General features: G+C 46.3%; 1 protein-coding gene across 14 annotated transcripts in view; it reads right to left on the bottom strand.

Moving 5' to 3' along the window:
- Positions 1–27,890, bottom strand: part of TENM4 (teneurin transmembrane protein 4) — a 2,920,333-nt gene that overhangs the window by 70,927 nt on the left and 2,821,516 nt on the right. For all 14 annotated transcript variants that reach the window (XM_058690343.1, XM_058690336.1, XM_058690342.1 and 11 more), the window contains one exon: positions 3,998–4,117. In XM_058690343.1, coding sequence (XP_058546326.1) covers positions 3,998–4,117 — 120 coding nt within the window. The remainder of the gene's footprint in view (positions 1–3,997; positions 4,118–27,890) is intronic.

Below are 27,890 nucleotides of genomic sequence, written 5' to 3'. Positions count from 1 at the left end.
CTGTATTTAAGAGTCTGTTTTCTTTTTCTCTTCTTTTTTTTTAAATTTGTTTGCCTCTTTCTTTCTTTGTTCATTTGTTTTGTTTCTTAAATTTCAAAGGGATTATTCTTAAGTCACTAAGATCCTATGATCCTACGGCAATTTTGGCTCTGATTATGATAGATTACTCAATGCAGGCCTTTGGAATTACAAAAAGGCACAACTGACAGTACGCGTGAGGTGCAAAAGGGAAGCTGAAGACTGAGGCCCAGACTCCCTGCTGCCGTGAGGTCTCTGTGGTGTCCGGGAGAGCCGGTGGCCAGCCGGCCACTGTTCACAGTGGCCTCAGAACCCTCACGGAGGGTTCACAGCCCTCTCCCAGTCTGATGCTTTTCTTCTATGGAATCACCAGCAAGGGACCATTTGGTTCCCTGTGATGAGGAGTTTGCTATATCCACAGAAGGACTGTCCCATCTTCCGTTAGTTCTGTTAGGATTTGTTATTTTTGGAATTGAGCCTGGGTCCCTCTTCTTATAGCTACTTAGCCATTGGGCCTTGTTCTACCTGTTGGGGTGACTCCTTCTGCCTTTGACAGTCCTTCAGGACTTAGAAACAGTGGCCCGGTCCACCTGCCACCTCTTGGCTGTGATGTCTCTGGACAGAGTCTTTTAGCCACTACTTGAGGATGCATTCTCAAGGCCTGTCCTCATCTTGTTCTTGTGGTTGGAGAGCTCCTGCAAACTCCTTACTTGGTCAGAATTCTAGCTCCCTCCCTCTCAGGGCATCACGTGCCCTCCTCCTCTTGGCCCACCACACACCGCCCAGGAGTCACATGTTTATTGCTTGGCCCAGGTGCATGATTCCTCATTCTTTCCAGAATCTAGCCCAGCGCTTGTCGCTTATAGTTTACAGAAGGACTGTATGAATGACGCTGTCAGTTTCTTCTGAACTGAACACCCTAGGCTCCTTCCTACTTGGGCTGTTGTCACAGACCAACCCAGCATTCAGCCGTGCAGTTGGTTATAGAGACTCTAACACAGGACCTCACCTTTATGCGGGTTTGGGCTCTCTGCTCTGGCTTGCTCTTCCCTCTCCCCGGGATTTTACGATAAACTGCCCTGACCTAGTGCCAAATCCTGTTCCTGACAGACGGTGCCCCCAGATTCGGGATTCTAGGCTCCGGAGCCTGACTCTTGTCCTTTGCTGGAACTTTTCACCCACTCTGCCTGCTCCTCACTCAGCCCTTTCTAGGCCCACACTTGGGTAGCAGAAGTAGGACAGTGCCATCTTCAATAAACAGTGACGGAGTTTGTTCTGAACCAAGAGTTTAGGTTTTGGCTCTCTAAGAGAATATCCATGGTTTGGGGAAATACCCAGAGAACGACTTTCCTGTCATAGACCTGAAGAGCCTCTGTACTGTGACAGAACATTTGTAACCATCAAACAGAACTTTGGCCCGGCTCACGAGCTCCTTTCACGAGAGCATGAGCGTGGGGAGGAAGCGAAGACAAACCCGAAAAGACATATTCTCAAGGTGGTGAGTGGGCTAGGGGCAGCTGGCCCTGCCAAGAGCTGGGTGTGACCGGATCTTGCCAAGAGCTGGGCCTGTTCATCTGGAGAGAAACCTTGTTGTGGATATGGATGTGAGTCTGACCACAAAAGGAAGGCCTGGATCTCAGGCGAAGCCCAAACAGCTCAGGGCCTGTCTAAGCACTGCTATTCACTCCATAGGTGACTTCTGTCACCTGAGCCTCAATCTCGTCATGTAAAATGATGATCATAACCACTTGGCAGTTATTAATTAGACAGATGGGATAAGGAATGGGAAAAGCCCAGAACCCCACTCCCAGGGCATCGTGCTCCATATTCCCCCATTCAATTCAGCGAGCCTGGACTGCTTCTTCTGTCTGCTATTCTCTACAAATTTTTCTTCATGGCTTCTATTTTCCATCTTTTTATCGATCTCTTTGGCTCTAGTTAAGTCTTGATGTCTGGTATTTCAGTGTGGTGGGTATGTGAAAGGGACCGGGGAGCTGGGCGAGAGTGGGCAGCACAGTGCCTGCCTGGAAAGTGAGGGATACAGAGCTGAGTTAGACTTGGTCCACAGACTTGTATACACTGTGACATTCAGGCTATGTCTCGGGCCTTACGGGCTCTCCCGAGGTGTGAGAGATAAGGAGGGTGAAAGAAAGGGAAGCTGAAAGGAAATGGGCAAGATTCATACATAACAAATGGGGATCTGCAGGCACCTGGAGAGTCAGTAATGGCTCTCCTCCATTATGCACTGTCTAGTTGGGAGGAAAACTCAAGCCCCATAAAGCACTGGTTAAGAATCGCTTTGAAACTCAAGCTCTCTGCAACTCTGGCTCCTATGATGTGATTTAGTAAACTGATGCAGGAAGTGTGGCTGACAATTGCCTCCCAGGCTCCCCATGCTGTCAAGGGGCCACGGAAATCACAGGGGCAGTACACACAGGGGGAATCAAAGCCTGGAGGCGAAGGAGTGGGCTCTTCTCAAGGGCCACCAAACCTACATGACTCCGGAGTGTTTTACGGACCCACTCTGACCAAGTACAGCAAAGGCAAAGGACTGACGATTTGCCATTTCATGGGAATGACGGACACCTTTCGTGACAAAAAAAGGGCAGTCCCCATGGCTCCTTCTTGATGACTGTTTCACAGCAGGTAATGATGTAGCCACAATACCTGTTGCCTAGAATGCTCACATCTGCCATTTCCATCTAGCAGGCAGCCCCAAGCTGGAAGGCAGTGAAGACAGAGCATGAGAAAGATATATTCCCCCATGCTGTACTGAACGTCTGCACTGACGTGCTTCCTGGGCTGGAAGGTGTGTGGGGCAGGGGACAGTGGCCTGGGCCGGCCAGATTACTCCTGGCACTGGCCGCCAGCCCCTTCTAGCTGGGCCCCTTCCCATTCACAGGGAGAGGAGGGGGGAGAGGGCTCCCCATGCCAAGCTTGCCACTCTGTCTAAGAGGCACACATGTCTACAAACAGATGAGCCTCTACTTCATTATCACCTCGGCCGGGACATGTTCACGTCTGATATTGGATTAAAGAGGTGCTAAAATCAATCAGGCTGGAGCATAATTTCCAACACAGAGTGAAAATCAACCTTATGGGCCCACACTTAGCCAGATGGACTGCCACCACCTGATTTTATTAAAAATCGAGGACCTGTCACCACCGACAGCCTAAATTGTTCCACTTTCTTCCTTCTCTTTCCATTTTCTCCAAAATATTCCTAGTGGCCTACACCACAAGCATCACCTCCTCATCATTTAATAATTTGTAATTTTAATAAACTGCTAATATTTACTGCATCCTTACCGTGTGCCAGGTCCTGGCAATATGGCAATGAACCAGAGGAGGGAAGGGAAACTAAGATTTATTAAACACCTACTGTGTGCAAGGCGCTTCCTCATCCATCATGGAATGTCATCCTTACAACCAAATTGTGAGATGCTAGTGTTAGGACCATTCATAGGTGAAGAAGTTGAGGCCCAGAGAGGTGAGGAGAACTGTCTAATTGTTCTAGCAAATGGAGAGTTAGAGTGAGTGAAGAAACTTTACTTCCTTCTACCGACTGTTCTCGCGGGGATCCGAGGGGCAGAGTTCTGTCATCGCCCAGTGGCTTCCACAGACCTAGGCAGTTGTAGATGGAAAGCACACAGCAGGAATGCGAACATTTCTGGAGTTGTCTGGTCTGAGGAAAGTGGTCCATGTGACAGTGCTTTATATTATAAGCCATTGAGCAGGATAACATGTATAAGGTACCCTATGCTTACTCTGAGAACCAAACGAGAAGAGATTGCTTAATTTCTAGCCAAAGGGACTAAGGCCAGAGTCAGGTGCAAGGTCTCACAGCTAGTGAGTGGCAGAGCTAGGCCTCTGAATTCAGGTCCCATTCTCTTTCCACATTGCCATTCCAGCAGCAGCTATGTGGCAAGACCACGAGAACAGGACCTTCACTAACCCTGCTCTACAAAAGGTCTCCTACCTGCCATCTTGCCTGCTGACTGTGTATCCAAAGAGAGGATTATTGACGAAGCTGATATTCACACCAACCAGTGGGGTCCCATCTGATGTCATCACTTGACCACGAATGACACACGCATGCCTGTGGGTAGAGAAGAGAGAATGATGTCATCTACTTTTCATGTTTAGAACCCTGGATGGCAGGGAAGCCTTGGAGGTCAGAAGACAGAAGGCAGGCCGCTCAGACATATCTGGGCACTCAGGGGCTCGCTGTATTTACTCAAGAGGAGTAATATTCTTCTTTTTTTCAAATTGACTCAATTTAAGGCATCAAAGTGTCCTCTAAAGGGTTATAACTGGGAGATGTTTGTAGATACCTTACTAGACGTCATTTTCTAAGGATTCTATGTTATGCAGTAAGGGGATAAACTGATACAAGAGGGCTATACCAGCAGCAGAGTTAGCAGCCGAGTTACAGAGTTACGCTTGAGAATCCAGAATCATGAGACTTGGGTTCAACTCTTGACTCTGCCACTTTCTAGCTCTTTAAAGTTGCAAAAGTATGTGACAGCTCTTTGAAACTCTGTTTCTTCAGAGCAAGCTCCATGAATGACAGTGGCTATTATTGTCACTAATGGACATAGTGGAAGCGGACATACTCTCGAGAAAGTGAACAGGATAGAGGGTACATCCTCTCGTCTGGCTTTAGAAACAGCAGAAGGGCAGATGCTAAGCATCCCCCTGGAGTGGTTTCTGGAACCTGTCGCCATCTCCCAATAATATCCCCGCTCCCACTTACCCTCTATATCCCAGACAACAAACCATCTGTTTCCCCCCAACTTGTCAGGCACGTGTTGCCTAAGCCTCTGTGTCCGTGCAGTGCTCTCCCAGCTGCCTCAGTGTCACTCCAGCACCCCTCCCCCAACACTCTCATCCTTTATGACTCGGCTTCAAATGACACCTCTTCCCTGAAGTCTGTCTTGATGACCCTAATTAGACTAGTCACTTCCTTCCAAAACCTGACACAAACACCCAGATACCCTGCCACACTGCACACAGTCCTCCTCTCCACTAGATCGTGAGCTCCTTGAGGGCAGGGTCAAGGACTACTCCTTTCCTTCTCTCTGTAGTGCCTGGAAATGCCTAATAAGCACTAGGTCGTTGTTTAAAACAATGGTGGATTGAGTAAATGAGTGGGGCAATTAGAGATCATCTAGAATGATGGTTTTTCAAATATATCAGAAATACATCAGAAATGGAACCTTTTCACCAGAAGATATTTTATAAGGACCTCAACATGGAAAACAGAAACCACATCTCTCTAGACGAAATAAGAGCTTTGGAGTGATTCTGAAGGCAACTCTGGATTCTTACGTCTCTGGAGAAGCCAGAGAAAAGCCTGTTGGAAAATCAATGAGTTGGTGGAAGAAGAGGAAACGGGTCCACAGAGGTTACGTTATTTGCCCCAAGTCATGCAGCGGGTAGTGGCAGAGCCAAGCCTCACATGCAGGGCTCACAGCTCCGGGCTCAACTTAGACCATTCTGTTTACCACTGTCAACGGGAGAAAAAGGAGGTGCTCAGTGGTGTCAACATCCTAAGGCATCAGGGCACTGGGGAGACAGCCCTGGTTGACAAGCCAGATCTGAGGCGAATACTCAGGTGTGAGTATCCAGACAACTTTTTCCATCTGCCTCTGTTCAAATGGCTTTTTTTTCTGGCTTGGAGAAGGGCTACTGATGAGACCTATGGGCATTCATAAAAAAGGGATCTCAAACAGGCTCTGCCTCATTGGGTACTTACATCTCTACCTTCCTAGAGTGATAAACTTTTCTCTGTTTGATGAGAAAAGCAATTAACACCAGGCTTGTAAGCAGCTGGTCTCACTAGTGTCAGCTTGTCCTTTCAGAAGGCAAGAACAACTACCCACAATGCATCAAGCTCCCCTCCCCCACCCCACCCACCCCACCCCACCTCACCTCACCTCACCTCACTACACCCAATCTGGTTAATGCTAATCCAGTCAGCGGTTTCCTTCCGAGGCCCTTGGTCTAAATGCAATTACACGACAAACGAGTTAAGCGGTGAGGCTCAGCAAAGACTCTCAGTCCTGCTCTGAAGGTCTCCCAATACATTTATGTGAAATTATCTCTCCACTAATGGGAAAGATTTATTCCATCAATTGTATTCAGCTGGTACTGAGAGATGCCTTCTTTAATGGAGGAAAATTGAATTTCTTATTGCTGGAACTTTGTCCTTCCAAAGAATTACTAACAGATCTCATCCTGGTGCTGGCGACTGTCCAGCCTTGTCCTGACATATGTGCCTTCAGATTCTGCTTGGATGGCAACTAGCCCTCCGGGGATGGTTTCCTTTTGGGGGCTGCCCTGGCTGCTGCCCCTCATACACATGCGGGCCAGCCTCCTCTGACTGATCTCTCTTTGGAGGTTTCCTGATCATTGGGAAATGTTAAATCAGCACCGTTTGGCTATCATGTAGCCTTCACTTTGGCCAGCCAGAGCAGATGTAATTTTAGCCCAGGGTCCCGTGGGTTGCTTGGGTTCTGGAGAAGACTAAGTCGACTCCCTGTACCCCTGTACACCACAGAGGCCTCTTGCCAAAACAGGCATTTGGCTCAGGAATTAGGTCCTGGAGAAAAACACTTCCATCCCCCTCCTGTTTAACCATGATTTTCAGTTGTCAAGAAAACCCAATTTAACACGAAGGCCTCTCGGGGACAAAGGAGATGGGGGAAGTCGGCTCTGTGGAGGCCTCTGAAATGTGTCTCATGCTGTGTTTTTTTTTGTCCAGGGAGGTTTGAAAAGATGTGCGTCCTGGGCTTCCAAATGCTTTCTCCCTTCATCCCATTTATTGAATGGATACCACCCGTGGTATACTGGTAAACATTTAATACTTGGCTTTCAAAAGAAAAATAGCTTTCATTGGTAGCGTTTGCCTATTTCTGTGGTGTAAATACTTCCACCCTGGCCGATTTCATGCTGTTAACGAGATGTCACTGAACCCAGACTTGGGAAGAGATGCACAATAGGACCCTATTACCAAGTCCTTCCTCCACAAGACACAAGAGTCCTAATAAACTTAGGAGAACGAGAATAGTGGAATATGGTAAAATAATTAGGAAGTGATGAGTGTTGATTAGCTTTGTTTTTAATAAAATTTATTTAATTTCAATTTCACACACTTTATTTTTTCATAAGAGTAGTGTTCAAAAACTAGCCTGCAGAATTCCTGAACATTTAACAATCAGTTCTCATAAGCGGGCATGAGCCCTCGGCTTCTGTATGCCACGGGAACAGACCCCACACTAAGGGTCAATGTGGCTGACAACTAGTTAATGCTCGGACTGTGAAATTCTACAACGGAAGACCACACCTTGGCAAGAAGTCAGTAACATGGGGTGCAAATCACTTTCACAAACTTGGCTTTCCGGCTGCTTCATATGGCCCTCCTCTCACCAGTCATATATTTGACAGGTTTTGCTTTCCTTTGGTCACTATCTGGGCATAACAGAGTTTTGGGGTATTATTTTCTCCGTGTCCTCAGGGTCCCATCTAAGCTGTCATCACCTCAGTGAGGTTGATACCAAGTCTTCCTGGCACAACTAATCACCTCTTCCTCTAGGCTCCCCTAGATACTTCCAAGGATCTCTCCATGACCGTGACACTCACAGAATTCTATCATTCACATTTACATAGCTGTCTTACATGCTTGCATGCGAGTCAGAGGAGGGCTCTGACCACATCCCCTGGGGCTAGGGCAAGCACGGACATTGCTCCCTGAGTGTCTATTAGGGGAGAAATGATCAAGTACTTGAAGCTCAGAAAGGAATAACTTGCTCAAGGTCACAGAGCAAAAAACTGGCTGAGTGGACACTCAAAGCTAGGACTTCTGACTTCCAGATCTTTACTCTTACTACTATTTTAGGTACCTGCAGCCACTAAAATTCACTCTAATTAAAAAACCGGGGCACCTACTTAATAAGCTAGGCACTGTGTACTGTGTTAGATGAGGGGGTTTTAAATGCGGGAATTACTATCCCCGGTTGCTTGCTGGAGCTCACCAGAGCCAACCTGAAATGCTCGAGTGTAGCTGTCTCTGACATAAGTGAATCAACACATGGGTTTGGCATATGTCAGGCAGCTGGGGCACAAAACAGGCAATTAGGTTGAGTGAACTCTGCCAGGAAGGAGCGCTCGTGCCAGGCCAAGGGGGTGGGGGTGCGCATCAAATGAGCTGGCATTAGTCCAATCACGCTCAGGGCCTGACTGAGGTGCCCTTGCTGACACCAGTGAGGAGGAAGATCTGCCTGACTGCTTCCTGAGTACAGCGGCCAGGTTGGGACTCAAGAGGGGAAACTGTTGGAGAGACAGAAACACCTCGAAACAAAATCAAGCAAATAAGAAGCTAACCTCAACTGTCAGTCAAGGAGGGGCGGGTAGGGGATGGGCTGGGAAGCGCCCTGGGCAGGGAGTGGGTTCCTACTTCTGACTCTGGTAACTAACTATAGGACTTTGGAGAATCATCTGACCTCTCTGGACCTCCATTCTCAGCGGCCCAAGTAGCTGAAGTTTTTCCCATCCTGATGTCAAATAGAATCCAATGCATGTTTAAGAATGAGAAACTTAACAGGGGCGCCTGGGTGGCTCAGTCGGTTAAGCGTCCGACTTCAGCTCAGGTCACGATCTCGCGGTCTGTGAGTTCGAGCCCTGCGTCGGGCTCTGGGCTGATGGCTCAGAGCCTGGAGCCTGCTTCCGATTCTGTGTCTCCTTCTCTCTCTGCCCCTCCCCCATTCATGCTCTGTCTCTCTGTCTCAAAAATAAATAAAGGTTAAAAAAAATTAAAAAAAAAAAAAGAATGAGAAACTTAACAGAGACCATGGAGGAAGGGAAGGGGAAAAAGTAGTTTCAAGCAGAGAGGGAGGCAGGCCATAAGAGACTCTTAAATACAGAGAACAAACTGAGGGTTGATGGGGGGGAGGGTGTGGAGGAGAGGGGAAAATGGGTGATAGGCACTTAGGAGGGCACTTGGGATAGGCACTGGGTGTTGTACGTAAGCGAAAATCACGGGAATCTACTACCCCTGAAGTCAAGAGCACACTGTCTACCCTCTACGCTAGCTAAGTTGACAATAAATTATCTTCAAAAATATGTATAATGGTTTTAATATAGTGCTACCCATTCAAGCTCAAGTAGCCCTATCATCCCTAGCTTTAGAATCTTCATGGAGTTCATACAATCCTGATACTTACCTCTGAACTGTTCGCTCTCTATGGAAACTTCTACCTATCCTGTTCACCTGAAACCCACCTGCATTCATCGAGTGGTACCCCACACTCCCACCCCTCTGGCCTACTTCCGTAAAACCACTGGGGCAATCTTCCTCCCGGGCAGACCCATGAGCTCCTTGAAGACAGGGGCCACATCTCCTTCACCGCTATATTCTTAGCATTGGGCATAACTGATGTTCATGTCTAAGTGGGCAAAAGAGAGCCTCCACTAAAACTGGTATTTGCCCTGGAATCTGAATGCGTAGCACAGAGTAAGCTCTTGATAAATTATTCATTGAACGAATAAAGAACTGATGTGTTTCTGTCACTGAAGGGGGTGGGGGTGACGCCTGGGAACTCAGAGCTACTTGACCTTGATGGGGATATGGCCAAGGAACCGAGGGCTGGAGGGGCTGGGCCTTTTTAGCTGATCAGCCCAAACTGCATCCCAAGGCTGGGTTCCTTCCCCTGGAGGATCCACACCATCTCAGCTTGCAGTGTTACTACCTTGAGTCTATAGCCTCCTATCTGTACCTCTTTTTCGAAAACTTAAAAAAAAAAAAGAGACACAAAAAACGAATGCCGGAAATTAAGTCAGATTTGTTATTCAATGCCTATTATGCATGCAGATAAAGGAAGATGAAGGGAGAAAAGCTGCAGCTTTAACTTTTTAGTTATTAAATGAGAACAGCTAAGGAAACTGGTATTCAGGAGAACGGAATAATCACTTGGGATCTAGGTGGCAAAAGGTAACTTTAGCTCTTCTCCGATTTAAAGTGTTTGATACTCCGTGCCACTCGTTTATGAAAATCACTCCTCTGTATTACATACTTTAGACAGACTTATATGCCTGACCTGTAAGAACCCTTAAACCGTTGTCTGCTAGCTCTTGCTGATTTTTTTTATTTTTTAAATTTTTTTTTTTCAACGTTTTTTATTTATTTTTTTTGGGACAGAGAGAGACAGAGCATGAACGGGGGAGGGGCAGAGAGAGAGAGGGAGACACAGAATCGGAAGCAGGCTCCAGGCTCCGAGCCATCAGCCCCGAGCCTGACGCGGGGCTCGAACTCACAGACCGCGAGATCGTGACCTGGCTGAAGTCGGATGCTTAACCGACTGCGCCACCCAGGCGCCCCTAGCTCTTGCTGATTGACTGGCCATCTTCCCAGCATCTCCTAGACTTTATTCAACATCTTGTAAGAACCTTACTTGGGCCCAAATGAGAAACCCACTTCATGGGGCTGTCAAACCACCCCAGCAAGGGGGTTTCTGTCCAAGCCTGACCTTATCCACATTGTAGCCTCCAAGACCCTCCTTCCAGCCTGGACACACTAGCTGTTGTGCTGGCCTCTCTTTCTGCCTTTCCATCTCAGGGCTCTGCCTCAGTTTCCTTCACTAGCTTTTCTAGCCTGACATCTTCCACCTATAAGCAAATTCTTGGGAACCCACTGGTCATAATGTGTTAGAAGAGACCTTCCTCCTAAACTTTTAAACTTCTCACTGGGAAGGTGAGAAAAGAAAGTCTAAGGACTCATCATTTATTATCCATGAGAACTCTGGGAAAGTCACTTCACCTCTCAAACTACTTACTGTCTGGCACACATATACACCCAAGGAATCGAGACTCTCAATTTGTTTTAGCTGCCTCAAAAAATCAGAGTTCACATCACCAGAGAAGGGATCTTAAGGCTCTTTTTGAGTATACACCTTTTTTGTAAACATTTTTGAGCAGGCTTTGTGGATGTCTTTATATTTATTAACAAATTATACACATGTGCAGCCGTCATTAGCTAATACTAATCATATGCAGTTAGTGCAAGGTTTAATGGATAAAAATGCACACAGGCACACTTCCTTTCATTGTGCTTCACGGATGCTGCATTTTTACAAACTGAAGGTTTGTGGCAACCTTGTAACCAGCAAGTTTATTGGCGCCATTTTTCCAACAGCATGTGTTTACTTCATGTCTCTGTGTCACATTTTGGTAATTCTTGCAACATGTCGAACTTTTCCATTATTATCTTATTTGTTATAGCGATCTGTGATCAGTGAACTTTGATATTACTACTATAATTGTTTCGGGGCACCATGAACCATGCCCATGTAGGATGGTGAGCTTAATGGATAAATGTTGGGTATGTTCTGACTGCTCCACCAGCTGCTCTCCTGTCTTTCTCCCTTTACTCAGGCTTCTCTATTCACTGAGACACGACAATATTGGAATTAGGCCAGCTCATAACCATAAAATGGCTCCTAAGTGTTCCAGCATTTTAAACCAAAAGCTAGAAACGATTAAGCTTAGTAAGGAAGGCACGTTACAAAAGCTGAGGTAGGCTGAGAGCTAGGACTCATGCAATAGTTAGCCAAGTTGTGAATGCAAAGGAAAAGTTCGTGAAGGAAATTAAAAGTGCTCCTCCAGTGAACACACGATGATAAGAAAGCAAAACAGCCGGGGCGCCTGGGTGGCGCAGTCGGTTAAGCGTCCGACTTCAGCCAGGTCACGATCTCGCGGTCTGTGAGTTCGAGCCCCGCGTCAGGCTCTGGGCTGATGGCTCGGAGCCTGGAGCCTGTTTCCGATTCTGTGTCTCCCTCTCTCTCTGCCCCTTCCCCGTTCATGCTCTGTCTCTCTCTGTCCCAAAAATAAATAAAAAACGTTGAAAAAAAATTAAAAAAAAAAAAAAAAAAAAGAAAGAAAGCAAAACAGCCTTATTGCTGGTATGGAGAAAGTGTGAGTAGTCTGGATAGAAGATCAAACCAGCTACAACAGTCTCTTGAGCCAAAGCCAAATCCTCCAGAGCAAGGCTCTAACTCTCTCCAATTCTCTGAAGGCTGCGAGAGGGTGAGGAAGCTGCAGAAGAAAAGGTGGAAGCTAGCAGGGATTGGTTCATGAGATTTAGGGAAAGAAGCTGTCTCTGTAACACGAAAGTGCAAGGCGAGGCAGCAAGTGCTGATGGAGAAGCTGCAGCAAGTTATCCAGAAGATCTAGCTAGGATAACTCATGAAGGTGGCTACAGTAAACAACAGATTTTCAATATAGACAAAACAGCTTTTTATTGAAAGAAGATGCCATCTAGGACTTCCATAGCTGGAGTGGAGAAGTCAGCGCCTGGCTTCAAAGCTTCAAAGAACAGGCTGATTCTCTTGTTAGGGGCTAAGGCAGCTGGTGGCTTGAAGTTGAAACCAGTGCTGACTTACCACTCTGAGAATCCTAGGGCCCTTAAGAATCTCCTCTGCCTGTGCTCCATAAATGGGACATCAAAGCCTGGAAGACAGCCCTCTGTTTAAAACATGGTTATTGAATATTTTAAACCCTCCTGTTTGGACCTACTGCCCAGAAAAACAGATTCCTTTCAAAATATTTCTGTTCACTGACAATGCATCTGGTCACCTGAGAGCGTTGATGGAGATGTACGAGATAAATGTTGTTTTCATGCCCGTTAACGCAACATCCATCCTGCAGCCCGTGGACCAAGGAGTCATTTTGATTTTCAAGTCTTATTATTTTAAGAAATACATACCATAAGGCTATAGCTGCCATAGATAGAAATTCCTCTAGTGGGTCTGGACAAAGTAAATTGAAAGCCTTCTGGAAAGGATTCACCATTCTAGATGCCTTGAAGAACATTTGTGATTTATGAGGTCAAAATATCAACATGGATAGGAATTTGGAAGAAGTGGACTCTAACCCTCACGGGTGACTTTGAGGGGTTCAAGACCTCAGTGGAGGAAGTAACTGACGACGTGATAGAAAGAGCAAGAGAACTGGAATTATAGGTGGAGCCTGAAGACATAGCTGAATTGGTGCAATCTCATAATAAAACTTGACCAGATGAGGAGTGGCTTCTCATGGATGAGCAAAGAAAGTGTTTTCTTGAGATGGGATCTACTCCTGGTGAAGATGCTGTGAAGACTGCTGAACTGACACAAAGGATTTACAATATAACAGAAACTTAGTTTGTAAAGCGGTGGCAGGTGTGAGAGGATGGACTCCAGGTTTGAAAGAAGTTCTATTGTGGGTAAAATGCTGTCAAACAGCATCACATGTTATAGAGAAATTGTTCTTGAAAGCAAGAGTCAATCAATGTGGCAAAGTTCATTTTTGTCATCATTAGCATTATTATTTTTGAGAGAGAGTGTAAGCGGGAGAGGGATAGAGGGAGAGAGAATCTTAAGGAGGTTCCACTCCCAGTGTGGAACCTGATGCAGGACTTGATCCCATGACCCTGGGATCATGACCTGAGCCCAAATCAAGAGTCGGATGCTCAACCGACTGAGCCACCCAGGCGCCCCCATTGTTGACTTGTTTTAAGAAGCTGCCTCGGCCACCCAACTTCCAGCAACCACCACCCTGAGCAGTCAGCAGCCATCAGCATCAAGGCAAGACCCTTGACCAGCAAAAAAAAAAAAAAAAAAAAAAAAAAAAAAATTATGATTCACTGAAAGCTCTGATGATGGTTAGAATTCTTTAGCAACGAAGTTATTTTTGAATTAAGGTATGTACATTGTCTTTAAGAGATAATTATATTTCACACTTAATAGTCTATAATAGAATTTAAACCTAACTTTTATATGCACTGGGAACCGAAAAATTCACTTGTCTTCCTTTATTGCACGATTTGCTTTACTACAGTGATCTGGAATGGAACCTGTAATGTCTCTGAGGTATGCCTGTATTTCAAATAGTCTTCTTGATAATGCTGAGTCTTTGGATTAACATTTTTTAGATTCTTGAAAACTTTGAATCTTGGTTACCTTTCTGTTCGATCTGATGAAAATGAACCTTACTGGTTTTCACTTGAGAGCGGAGTTGAGAAGACTATACTAGAAGTACCAGCTCTGCCATTTTTGTTTTGTTTTGTTTGTTTGCTTGTACTCACACTGTACTGTCCTTGCTCTGCAGCTACTCTACAAGGACCTTTTCTATGGCACCGGACCATTTTATGCTTAGGTTTATTTGCAACTAGATTTTACACACACACACACTGAAGTCATGTTGTAATACACCAGAATCAACCAGTACAGGTTCACTGTCTCTCTAAGAACACCTTGTTACCAACTAACATTGGGACCAAAGGAGCAAATGAGTGAAAACCTAGTGTCCTATATGACTCAAACATTGACTAAAACACGACTTCTGAAGGTAAAAACTCAATACAGGTAGACACTCTAATTTTCTCCCTGTACCTCATGGACCACATTGGGCACCCATCTCGGGACCACGGTACTGTGCCAGAGTTACAGTGGTGTGTGTTTGTGATTTCTTTTAATGAAATAATCTTCAATATGCTATCGATTATTATATTCAAAAGTTGCCTCCTAGTTGTGCTTCTTTCTTTTTCACTTATTTCAAAGCTCTTCCTAGGTTTCTTTCACTGACCCTAGGCCAAAAATGATAGAACTTGATCTAATCACTTAACTTTTGATGTTCCTGACTTATTGGAGGGCAGGGAATTGGACTCGATCTTCTCTTCAGGCACCGTGTAGATCTGAGCTCCCCAACTGTCCAAACTTTATCACTGTTCTTTTACCATAGCACCAGCAACTCTGTGCTATACAAGTCATTTTCCGCAGTATCCCACTGTCTCCAGACAAAGCCCACAGTCTTCAGCTTGGCATTTAACATCCTTCGGGATCTGGCCCCTGCTGGCCTCTGCAGGCTACGTCCCGTTTTGCCATTCTCATATCCTGTGTTGCTGCCATGTGAAATTTACGTCTCATATCATCGTCCTGGCATGCATTTCCATGCCTCTCTGCCTTTGTCTATGCTACTTCATCTGCCTCAAATGTCTTGCTCATTCTTACTAACCTCTCCTTGAAGGTCTGCTTTTCAGTGAAGCTCTTCCTTATTTCCCCAGTACAAAGAAGGCACTCCCTGCTTTAGTGAACAAAACACAATATATTCATCCCACTAAAGTGTATTCGCTAGTTCAAACATCTCATCTTCTTTTCTAGATTGCCAGTTCTTTGAGGGTAACAACCATGTTCTTCCCACCTTTTAAGTCCAGTGCCCAGCACAGGACTAGTTGTATAGGATTCATTCAGTAAATGTTGAGGAAAGAAATAAATGAATATCACATGAATGAATGAAAGAAAATGATGAAGGCAAAAAAAAAAAATGAGTATAGTTATTTCAATTAGCCCAAAGGAAAGGATAGATATGGGTTGAGGGAAGAGAAACTCAGACAGAGGTCTGGTAAATAAAAATAGGGTTCAGTTATTGGATCTTTAATTGAGCACCTACTATGTACTAGATGGACACAGTGCTGGGTAGTATTTATTTATCCATTTTCTTATTTACTTATGGAAACTGCAGGAGGGCAGTGCCTGTAGTTTCTGTTTTATTTCCTATCGTATTCTAAGCAGTTGAATAACTAACAATAAATGAGACACAATCTCCGTGTCTGAGGAACTCAGATTCTGGAATGAATATCATCATTTAAAAAAAAATCGTCATATCTGGAAGTATAACAAGTATGGGATAAAAAGGGATGCTGCCTCCCAGGTCATGCCAGCATGACCTACAGACATTCCCACAGCTAGAATCGAGCACCAGGCTCTGCCCATGTACCCTGATTTTTGTTCTTCCATTTGGAATTGGGTTCGGTTCAGACTCTACCAGAGGTTTCCAGATCACCTGCTGGGTATATGGAATAAACATCACAGGGAAGTACTCCAGTTCATTCAGAAAAAGCTTCTTCTCTCAGACTATTTTGTGTATGTCTAGGGAGATAGCAGGAGAAATCCACAATCTTCTTCAGATTAACAGAAATTTAATTTTTCAGCTAAGAAAGTTCCTTGCGGGGACTGAATCCAAGCCCCTCATTTATAGGTGAGGTATGTGATGTCTGGAGCTGGGCAGGGATCCTCTCTACCAGACATCAAGGCTGGGACATTGACAGGTCTGCTATAGTACCCTGACACCACCTGGGGGCATCTAGTGACAAGATGGTCTGGCAACTGTTAGTGTCTCCTAAGCCCCCAGGCTGTGCCTCCTGCAGAGCCCAGAAGCCACCATTCTGTGACCTTCTGGCTTCATGCGGCTGTTGAGCCCTTCAGATTCTCAGGGAGCATGAGCTTTCAGGCTGCAGCTCAGATCACCCAAGCCTGTAGGCAACCTGACTGCTGAATGCTGATGCTTTGGGCTGAGTCATCTCCCACAGGAGCCCTCTGGAATATTCTGCTGGCTGATGGAGGTGCACACGAGAACAGAGCCCTTGGCTATTCATAACACTCTATGTCACAGAAACGAATCCATTGGCTGTGGCAAAGGAGAAACAGTCCTGACAGAGGCTGGCCAGTGGAGATCATTTTGGAGGAGCAAGTCTCCTGCCTGGAATGTTGCTTAGAAAGAGTGGGGACAGGGACATGGAATGTATGAGACATGTCCCAAAAGGCTATTCTCTGTGCTTCGAATCAAGAGGCCTGCTTCTAAGAATTCTCAGGAGATGGTTTGTGCTGTTAGAAAAACTTGAGGCAACTCTGCAGTGTACAAGTCCATTCAGGGACTGTGTGTTCTGTCTTCCTGTCAGAGCACAGGATGGGTTCTGCTTTCTCCTGGAAAAGGGAGACTTCTGTTGTTTCACTCCGAAAGGGGAATAGGGATAGACCACAATTAGACTCACTTCCCCAACTCAATTAGGTTGGGGACAATGCTGGGCAGAGACGCAGAAAGGGGCATGCAGAAAATCCACTCAGCAGACTGAGTCTGAGGCATACAGCAATTGACAGGTGGTGTTTAAAGTCAACAGTCATTCGGGCGCCTGGGTGGCGCAGTCGGTTAAGCGTCCGACTTCAGCCAGGTCACGATCTCGCGGTCCGTGAGTTCGAGCCCCGCGTCAGGCTCTGGGCTGATGGCTCGGAGCCTGGAGCCTGTTTCCGATTCTGTGTCTCCCTCTCTCTGACCCTCCCCCGTTCATGCTCTGTCTCTCTCTGTCCCAAAAAAAAAAAAAACAAAAAAACAAAAAAACAAAAAAAACGTTAAAGTCAACAGTCATTCAAGGGACAGGAGAGGAGGATCTGACAGGGGCATAGCCATGATGAGGTGGCTCCCAGGGGCGGCTGGATGCGGATGTCCTGTGTGTTACCAGGCAATAATGCCCAAGTTCCTGAGCAGAGCAGGGATGGAGCTCCAGGACCAGATGTGGCAAGGGTAGGAGCCTGGCAAGAGAAGGAAAGACTTGAGTCCTTGGGTGGCAGGGGTCCTGGGTTGCTCGTCTCAGGAACTGGGGCACAGAAAGTGAGGTTAGGATTCTGGGCCAGGGCAGAAACCCGCATCGCAGAGCTGGTAAGCCAATGGTCAGATAGCAGAGCAGTTGAAGGACCTGAGACTGAGCAGCTGGGGCTGCTCTGCGCCTTCTCTTCGGATTGGGGTTGGTGCTAGAGGCCTACAGGTTGGATGTGCGGGGTCCTGCCGGGGTGGGAGGGGAAGAGGGAGGCAGAGGCGGGGGAGGGGAAGGCAGAGGCGGGGGAGGCAGGTGGGCACAGCTCTCTCTTCTGCCAGAGCACTGTCCTGAGGTAGCAGCTTCTGTCCACATCACAGCCCATCACAGCCCAGCATTGCGGGGCTCACCTGTAGCCAACTTTTGATGCCTCCAGGATCAGACTGGAGGGCTGGTTAGACTCACTGCAGAGGTATTTGAGAAGTCCTGACCCTAAGAGCTCCATTGAGGCCAGTCTTGGTAATGTGATGCATGGCTTTCCAATGTTTTTACTTCTCGTTGCTCGAAATTTATCAGGGTGTCCTAAGTCCCTGATTTATAAACACCAGAATTACTGCTTGAGAGAGCCCTCACTTAGGACTCAGGAGAGTCCTGTTCCTACCCTGCTGAGCCAAGAGCTTTCTCTGACCTCAAAGTTTCCTCTTCTACCTGATGATCTCAAGGTCCATTCACCTCTACCTGCCTTGGTGCTACGGCATTTGCATCAATTCTATAACTACACTAATAGGCTTCTGGCTCAGATCCTCATTTTTCTCCCAGTTTTCACAGTGACACTAAAACCCATACAGATACTAATGTCCTTGCTAACGCTGACGCTAACTCTTGCTATTAGTGGACAAGGGCCACTAACACTTATTGAATGCGTACCGCCCTGACACATAAGTGTTTTACATCTCATTTAATCCTCAGACATCCCCATGAGGTATGGGTTATTATCCTCATATGACAGATGGAGAAAGTGAGGCATAGAGTGAGGCTTGTTCAAGGTCATAACAGCTAGCAAAGGGTGGGGCCGGGATGCAAGCCCCGGCTACCTGCCTCTGAGGCTGGTGCTCTGAAGCACACAGACTTCTTGCACATCCTCTTTACATCACGCTGTACAGTATTAGATAGAAAGTCAGGGCAAGCCGGGGTTGTAGAGTTGTAGCAGAATCATGCTGTACAGATTTCTGAACTGAAGATGCCGAGATGGCAATATAAAGGACCAGGCAGGGAACGGAGGCTCGGCACATAGGCTCCAGAGGCATTCGGCTTGGCTTCCTGCTGGCCCTGCCACTTACGAGCCCTGTGTCTTTGGCTAGGTCGCTCAATTCTCTGTGCCTCCGTTTCCCATCTGTAAAAGAAGGCTGATGAAGTCCCTGTGTCATCTGGTCTGGGGGGAGATGTAAAGGTGATACTACTTAGGAAATGTACAAACCATTTCCAACAATGCTGACACACAGAACATTCTTGGTAAACGTTAGGTGTCATTACTGAATGTGTGCTACATGCCGGCCATCAGGCTTTCAGGTGTTTTAACTCATTTAATCTTCCAAACAACCTGCGGGGTGGGAATTGGTAGCCCCACATTACAGATGAGGAAATGGAGCCTTGCTCGCCCAAGGTCGTTTGCTCTCATTTGCCCGAGGACTTGAATGCAGTCCCTCCCCCCAAAGACCCCGAGTGGTTCTCGCTTAAGCACAGCATCCTCTGCTAATGCCTCCTGTGATGGACAGCTAGGAGCCGGCTCAAGCTACCAAGCAAACAGAGATTGTAATTCGGTTTTGAAATCAATAAAGGGATGATCAAGTGGCAGAGGAGGAGTTGTTAGCTGCTCATCAGGATGATGTGAGAAGTTGCTGCCTGCATCCTGAATTAAATTCACCTAGTTGCTTTATCATCATAAACATTCATTTCAATGTGGGGAGGGATTTTTTAAAAACCAACATGAATAATATATAATGGCTGGCATTCTGGAGGAAGCAGGATCCTTCCCTTCTTCCATCTTCCGTCAGGGTAATTCATCATTGTCTTTCTCCCTGCCCCCCTCTCCTTAAACTGATGGGGTAGTCTGTCAGCTCAGCTTGTTCTGAAACGCAGGAGTATAATTCAATAATAAATTCACTCAGAAGCCAGCTGTCAGGAAGCTGGTGTTTATTTGAGCTCCATTAGATGGTCTCTACTGCTCAGCCTCTCTGAGGGCTGGCTGAGGGCTGTCGAAGGCCTGGGGCTGGGGGATGCGGGTGGGGTGGCACGTAAGTGCTTTTCTGTAACTGCTCTGCCACTGATCCTTGCATGTCGCTTTATGTCTGCAGTGCGCTGAGAAAAGATTATGGTGCAGACATGATCTTTTTTCCCTCCTGTTATTTTTTTCCCCCCCTTGGAAACCCTGGCTTTCAAAATTCCTGGGAACTTTGTGTCTTTTTCTCTTTTTAAATGTTTATTTATTTTGAAGGAGAGACAGAGAGTGAGCGAGCAAGCATGAGCTGGGGAGGGACAGACAGAGAGGGAGAGAGAGAATCCCACGCAGGTTTTGCACCGTCAGCACAGAGCCCAGTGTGGGGCTCGAACTCATGAACTGTGAGATCATGACCTGAGCGGAAATCAGAGTTGGATGCTTAACCAACTGAGCCACCCAGGTGCCCTGAAACTTTGTGTCTTTATAAAGGATCTGAAGGAAATTCTGAAGACTTACATGGCATCAAGGTTATCTCACTTCTCTTTATTGCCAGTTTTAGGTCCTGAGATGAAAAACTCTGTTCTGGCTAGTGAACAGGTGAGGGGCTGACCTTTCTCAGTTCTGTATCTGTCTCGCTGCACAGTCCCCTATGTTCTTCCTTCTCCCACACGCCCCCTCTATACACCAGGATCATATACCCCAGACTTCCTAAGACCATCTTGATTTCAAAGGTTAGAGAACGTCTCTTGACTTTGGATTTGGAAAACAGTATCACCATCATTATGCTCCAGCCACAGTAAAATTCTCTCAATTCTCTGATTATCCCAGAAAGTCATGCTGGTTCCTCAGTCTAGAATGCATTTTTAAGTCCTGTTCAACTGAAGCCAACACTAAGCAATGCAGTTTATTCAGGAGCGCGCACGTGCATACATACGGACAGCCACGTTTCGTGCAATACATATCCTCGTCACGGTGTTGGACTAATATTTTCCATTCCACTGTACCCCATTTCCGTCTAAATTTACTTTTTTAAAAAAAATAGTTTCGACTCACTACATTGATTTCATGATGCACTAATGGGTTGTTGCGAGCTGAAGTGGGATAAATAATGTTTTAATGGCCAACCATCCTCACTAAAATCTTTGTTTCAGGCTAAAGGCCACGTCGTGCCGGAAGCTTCATTCATTAGTTCACCTGCTGGTTTGTTCATTCATTTCCAGACGCAGCCTGGAGGTGTGCAGCGGGAGTGATGGCCATGCTTTTGAACTCGTGGGATGCTCTGTCTCTACTTCTCTTCAGGCACTCAGCACTGGCTGATTGGCTGATTCATTCTGCGATCTGTGTGGTTTAGTCTGGGCCAACCTCTGTGCTTGGCACCAGGGGTTCAACAACTAACACAGTATGGGACACATGACGTGCCCTCAAGGTAAGAGGGCATAGATGCGAATCTTTTTCTTGCAGGCCTTGCGCAGAGCAGTATTTACCAAGCAGAGCTTGTGTTGTGTGGCACCTCTGTTCCCCTCTGGGCCTGCCCCGTGTCCCCTCTCCATAGGGTCTGACCCTCTCCGTAGCACATGATCCTGTGCCTCCTTTGTGATAAATGACCTTATCACCCATCCCTCCTTTTTCTGAGTCCCCTGACTCCTCAAGTCTTTTCTCTTTGGGCTCAGTGTGTCCCATCAGCTGATTTTCGTGGCAACTGCCCCTACCCAGCTTCCTCACCTGAGTGAGCTGATAACTTATTAGACTTAGAGGGGCCCAGAAAGGCTTGACAACATCACGTTTCTCTCATCAATACAGCGTCCTCAAACACACTGTGAACTGATATTCAAGTAACTCAGGGGTGATTCTTTTTTGTCAGAACCTCTTCCTATAATCTGCTAACCTGTCCGGCATTGGCAATCCACAACTATTTGCTGAAGGGATCTGTCTGCCCTATGTCCAGCCTGTCCCTCCCAAGAGGAGATGCATCGAAAGTTGTGTCATACAGACAGAGCTGCCTTGAGTGTTCTCTGAGGAAGAAACGTCTCATGCTTCCCTCCTTTTTCCAACCGTCTGGCTCCAAGCTCCACACTCTGGGTCCTGTTACCTGCCCTCCCTGTATGGACGGTCAGTTGGGGATCCATCTTCCACCTACAGACCTGAGTGGCCCCTTCCTTCCCACGCAGAGGGCACCCTACACTGTATTTTCCCCGTGACTCCAGGTGAGGGCCTCCACTGAGCAGATAGGGTGCGGGCCTCCAGGCTGGGAAAGAAAGTCGGTCTTCAAGCCATCTAATCTGGTGATGGCGGTTCTCCTGTCTGCTCTGTCCCCTCCTACTTTAGACCCACATTCGATCAGCTGAAGCCGTTCACATCTCTATCGCTTACGTGGAGTTGAGGACGACAGAGGCAGAACGTCAGGTAGAGCTACTGTATTCATGAAACCCGTGTAAAACACCTGCCCTGGGGACACGGAAGAGCCACAGGAGGCCTTCCTTACTCCAAGTCCTCCTGGCGGTCCTTCTGCTGCAGTTCTGAGTCAAGCTCTGTGCTCTCTCCTCCAAGGAGTCCAGCCCAGCTGAGCGCCTACTCTGCTTGGCTGGGGCCCTCGCTTGCCGAAGCGCTGCTGTTCATCCTCCCCTGAGGGCCCCCCCCTGCCCCAGGGCCTCTGACGCCAGCAGGGGTGCCGCACAGAAACATAAAGGACCCCGCACGTGTCAGCCGTGGCTCTGGAGAACCTCCTGCTCTTAACTCGGCCCCCGGGTCAGAAGCCTCCGGGCTGGGAGGCTGAAGCCTGCAGGAGCAGCATCTCTGGGATTGCCTGTCATTGCTGGGCTCAGCGATGCTGCCGGGTCTCTGGGTGACAGCCTGCATCGTGAAGCCTGGTCCACGGACTCGCACGCGGACTGTACAAGCTGTGCCACAGCATACGGGGTGCAGGAGAGTGCGGGGTTTTCTGTCAGGCCCAGGCCTTGTTACTGTTGCACACAGCCACCAGGTCGGGGCCACCTGCCCATCAGAAACCCCCCTCTCTGGAGAAGTGCCACTGGATTCCTCCCTGACAAGGACCCCAGCTGACAGCAGGCTGGCACAAGGCTGCCTTTTCCCTTCCTCAAATAAGGATTCAACACCTCGCTCCTCTCTCGGTGCCTGCTGGACGTCCCTAGAGGGCAGGTCACTATCAAGCTGTACTTCCAGTTAAAAAAGTGGAGTGGGAAGCTCTTTTTTACACCATCACGACCACCACCGTCATCATCTTCAAATTAGCAGGTGTTTTTTGTGTGGTATCAGGTTACAACTGTATGTACTTTGTTTTTGTGTGTTTTTTTTTCATTCATTTAATTTTCCTGGCAACTCTGTAGACATTATTACCCGGCTCTTACGGATGAGGAAACTGAAGCTCAGAGAGGTTAAGGAATTTGCCCAAGGTCACACAGCTAGAAAGTGGATGTAACAGACTTTAAATCCAGTTGTCTGGTAGTTCCGGAAGATGGCGGCGTAGGAGGACGCTGGGCTCACCGCGCGTCCTGCTGATCACTTAGATTCCACCTACACCTGCCTAAAGAACCCAGAAAACCACCAGAGGATTAGCAGAACGGAGTCTCCAGAGCCAAGCGCAGATGAGAGGCCCACGGAAGAGGGGAGGAAGGGCGGCGAGGCGGTGCGCGCTCCACGGACTGGCGGGAGGGAGCCGGGGAGGAGGGGCGGCTCGCCGGCCAAGCGGAGCCCCCGAGTCTGGCTGGCAAAAGCGGAGGGGCCGGACGGACTGTGTTCCGACAGCAAGCGCGACTTAGCGTCTGGGAGGTCATAAGTTAACAGCTCTGCTCGGAAAGCGGGAAGGCTGGAGGACAAAGGGAGGGAGAGCTGCTGAGCCCCCGGACAGCAGAGCTCAGCTTGGCGGGGAACAAAGGCGCTCGCCAGCGCCATCTCCCCCGCCCATCCCCCAGCCAAAATCCCAAAGAGAACCAGTTCCTGCCAGGGAACTTGCTCGCTCTGCGCAAACACCCAACTCTGTGCTTCTGCGGAGAGCCAAACCTCCGGCAGCGGATCTGACTCCCTCCCGCTGCCACAGGGCCCCTCCTGAAGTGGATCACCTAAGGAGAAGCGAGCCAAGCCTGCCCCTCCTGCCCCCGTGCACCTTGCCTACCCACCCCAGCTAATACGCCAGGTCCCCAGCACCACAAGCCTGGCAGTGTGCAAGTAGCCCAGACAGGCCATGCCACTCCACAGTGAATCCCGCCCCTAGGAGAGGGGAAGAGAAGGCACACACCAGTCTGACTGTGGCCCCAGCGGTGGGCTGGGGGCAGACATCAGGTCGGACTGCGGCCCCGCCCACCAACTCCAGTTATACACCACAGCATGGGGGAAGTGCCCTGCGGGTCCTCACCACTCCAGGGACTATCCAAAATGACCAAAAGGAAGAATTCCCCTCAGAAGAATCTCCAGGAAATAACAACAGCTAATGAACTGATCAAAAAGGATTTAAATAATATAACAGAAAGTGAATTTAGAATAATAGTCATAAAATTAATCGCTGGGCTTGAAAACAGTATACAGGACAGCAGAGAATCTCTTGCTACAGAGATCAAGGGACTAAGGAACAGTCACGAGGAGCTGAAAAACGCTTTAAACGAAATGCAAAACAAAATGGAAACCACGACGGCTCGGATTGAAGAGGCAGAGGAGAGAATAGGTGAACTAGAAGATAAAGTTATGGAGAAAGAGGAAGCTGAAAGAAAGAGAGATAAAAAAATCCAGGAGTATGAGGGGAAAATTAGAGAACTAAGTGATACACTAAAAAGAAATAATATACGCATAATTGGTATCCCAGAGGAGGAAGAGAGAGGGAAAGGTGCTGAAGGGGTACTTGAAGAAATTATAGTTGAGAACTTCCCTGAACTGGGGAAGGAAAAAGGCATTGAAATCCAAGAGGCACAGAGAACTCCCTTCAGACGTAACTTGAATCGATCTTCTGCACGACATATCATAGTGAAACTGGCAAAATACAAGGATAAAGAGAAAATTCTGAAAGCAGCAAGGGATAAACGTGCCCTCACGTATAAAGGGAGACCTATAAGACTCGTGACTGATCTCTCCTTTGAAACTTGGCAGGCCAGAAAGGCTTGGCACGATATCTTCAGTGTGCTAAACAGAAAAAATATGCAGCCGAGAATCCTTTATCCAGCAAGTCTGTCATTTAGAATAGAAGGAGAGATAAAGGTCTTCCCAAACAAACAAAAACTGAAGGAATTTGTCACCACGAAACCAGCCCTACAAGAGATCCTAAGGGGGATCCTGTGAGACAAAGTACCAGAGATATCACTACAAGCATAAAACATACAGACATCACAATGACTCTAAACCCGTATCTTCCTATAATAACACTGAATGTAAATGGATTAAATGCGCCAACCAAAAGACATAGGGTATCAGAATGGATAAAAAAATAAAACCCATCTATTTGCTGTCTACAAGAGACTCATTTTAGATCTGAGGACACCTTTAGATTGAGAGTGAGGGGATGGAGAACTATTTATCATGCTACTGGAAGCCAAAAGAAAGCTGGAGTAGCCATACTTATATCAGACAAACTAGACTTTAAATTAAAGGCTGTAACAAGAGATGACCAAGGGCATTATATAATAATCACAGGGTCTATCCATCAGGAAGAGCTAACAATTATAAATGTCTATGCACCAAATACCGGAGCCCCCAGATATATAAAACAATTACTCATAAACATAAGCAACCTTATTGATAAGAATGTGGTCATTGCAGGGGACTTTAACACACCACTTACAGAAATGGATAGATCATCTAGACACACAGTCAATAAAGAAACAAGGGCCCTGAATGATACATTGGATCAGATGGACTTGACAGATATATTTAGAACTCTGCATCCCAAAGCAACACAATATACTTTCTTCTCGAGTGCACATGGAACATTCTCCAAGATAGATCATATACTGGGTCACAAAACAGCCCTTCATAAGTTTACAAGAATTGAAATTATACCATGCATACTTTCAGACCACAATGCTATGAAGCTTGAAATCAACCACAGGAAAAAGTCTGGAAAACCTCCAAAAGCATGGAGGTTAAAGAACACCCTACTAACAAATGAGTGGGTCAACCAGGCAATTCGAGAAGAAATTAAAAAATATATGGAAACAAATGAAAATGAAAATACAACAATCCAAACGCTTTGGGACGCAGCAAAGGCAGTCCTGAGAGGAAAATACATTGCAATCCAGGCCTATCTCAAGAAACAAGAAAAATCCCAAATACAAAATCTAACAGCACACCTAAAGGAAATAGAAGCAGAACAGCAAAGGCAGCCTAAACCGAGCAGAAGAAGAGAAATCATAAAGATCAGAGCAGAAATAAACAATATAGAATCTAAAAAAACTGTAGAGCACATCAACGAAACCAAGAGTTGGTTTTTTGAAAAAATAAACAAAATTGACAAACCTGTAGCCAGGCTTCTCAAAAAGAAAAGGGAGATGACCCAAATAGATAAAATCATGAATGAAAATGGAATTATTACAACTAACCCCTCAGAGATACAAACAATTATCAGGGAATACTATGAGAAATTATATGCCAACAAATTGGACAACCTGGAAGAAATGGACAAATTCCTAAACACCCACACTCTTCCAAAACTCAATCAGGAGGAAATAGAAAGCTTGAACAGACCCATAACCAGCGAAGAAATTGAATCGGTTATCAAAAATCTCCCAACAAATAAGAGTCCAGGACCAGATGGTTTCCCAGGGGAGTTCTACCAGACGTTTAAAGCAGAGATAATACCTATCCTTCTCAAGCTATTCCAAGAAATAGAAAGGGAAGGAAAACTTCCAGACTCATTCTATGAAGCCAGTATTACTTTGATTCCTAAGCCAGACAGAGACCCAGTAAAAAAAGAGAACTACAGGCCAATATCTCTGATGAATATGGATGCAAAAATTCTCAATAAGATACTAGCAAATCGAATTCAACAGCATATAAAAAGAATTATTCACCACGATCAAGTGGGATTCATTCCTGGGATGCAGGGCTGGTTCAACATTTGCAAATCGATCAATGTGATACATCACATTAACAAAAAAAAAGAGAAGAACCATATGATCCTGTCAATCGATGCAGAAAAGGCCTTTGACAAAATCCAGCACCCTTTCTTAATAAAAACCCTGGAGAAAGTCGGGATAGAAGGAACATACTTAAAGATCATAAAAGCCATTTATGAAAAGCCCACAGCTAACATCATCCTCAATGGGGAAAAACTGAGAGCTTTTCCCCTGAGATCAGGAACACGACAGGGATGCCCACTCTCACCGCTGTTGTTTAATATAGTGCTGGAAGTTCTAGCATCAGCAATCAGACAACAAAAGGAAATCAAAGGCATCAAAATTGGCAAAGATGAAGTCAAGCTTTCGCTTTTTGCAGATGACATGATATTATACATGGAAAATCCGATAGACTCCACCAAAAGTCTACTAGAACTGATACATGAATTCAGCAAAGTTGCAGGATACAAAATCAATGTACAGAAATCAGTTGCATTCTTATACACTAACAATGAAGCAACAGAAAGACAAATAAAGAAACTGATCCCATTCACAATTGCACCAAGAAGCATAAAATACCTAGGAATAAATCTAACCAAAGATGTAAAAGATCTGTATGCTGAAAACTATAGAAAGCTTATGCAGGTAATTGAAGAAGATATAAAGAAATGGAAAGACATTCCCTGCTCATGGATTGGAAGAATAAATATTGTCAAAATGTCAATACTACCCAAAGCTATCTACACATTCAATGCAATCCCAATCAAAATTGCACCAGCATTCTTCTCGAAACTAGAACAAGCAATCCTAAAATTCATATGGAACCACAAAAGGCCCCGAATAGCCAAGGTCATTTTGAAGAAGAAGACCAAAGCAGGAGGCATCACAATCCCAGACTTTAGCCTCTACTACAAAGCTGTCATCATCAAGACAGCATGGTATTGGCATAAAAACAGACACATAGACCAATGGAGTAGAATAGAAACCCCAGAACTAGACCCACAAACGTATGGCCAACTCATCTTTGACAAAGCAGGAAAGAACATCCAATGGAAAAAAGACAGTCTCTTTAACAAATGGTGCTGGGAGAACTGGACAGCAACATGCAGAAGGTTGAAACTAGACCACTTTCTCACACCATTCACAAAAATAAACTCAAAATGGATAAAGGACCTGAATGTGAGACAGGAAACCATCA

Source organism: Neofelis nebulosa, chromosome 10 (assembly GCF_028018385.1).
Source record: "Neofelis nebulosa isolate mNeoNeb1 chromosome 10, mNeoNeb1.pri, whole genome shotgun sequence".
NCBI lineage: Eukaryota > Metazoa > Chordata > Mammalia > Carnivora > Felidae > Neofelis > Neofelis nebulosa.
Note: the sequence above shows the minus strand (reverse complement) of the source record. Positions and strands in the feature narration are given on the sequence as shown.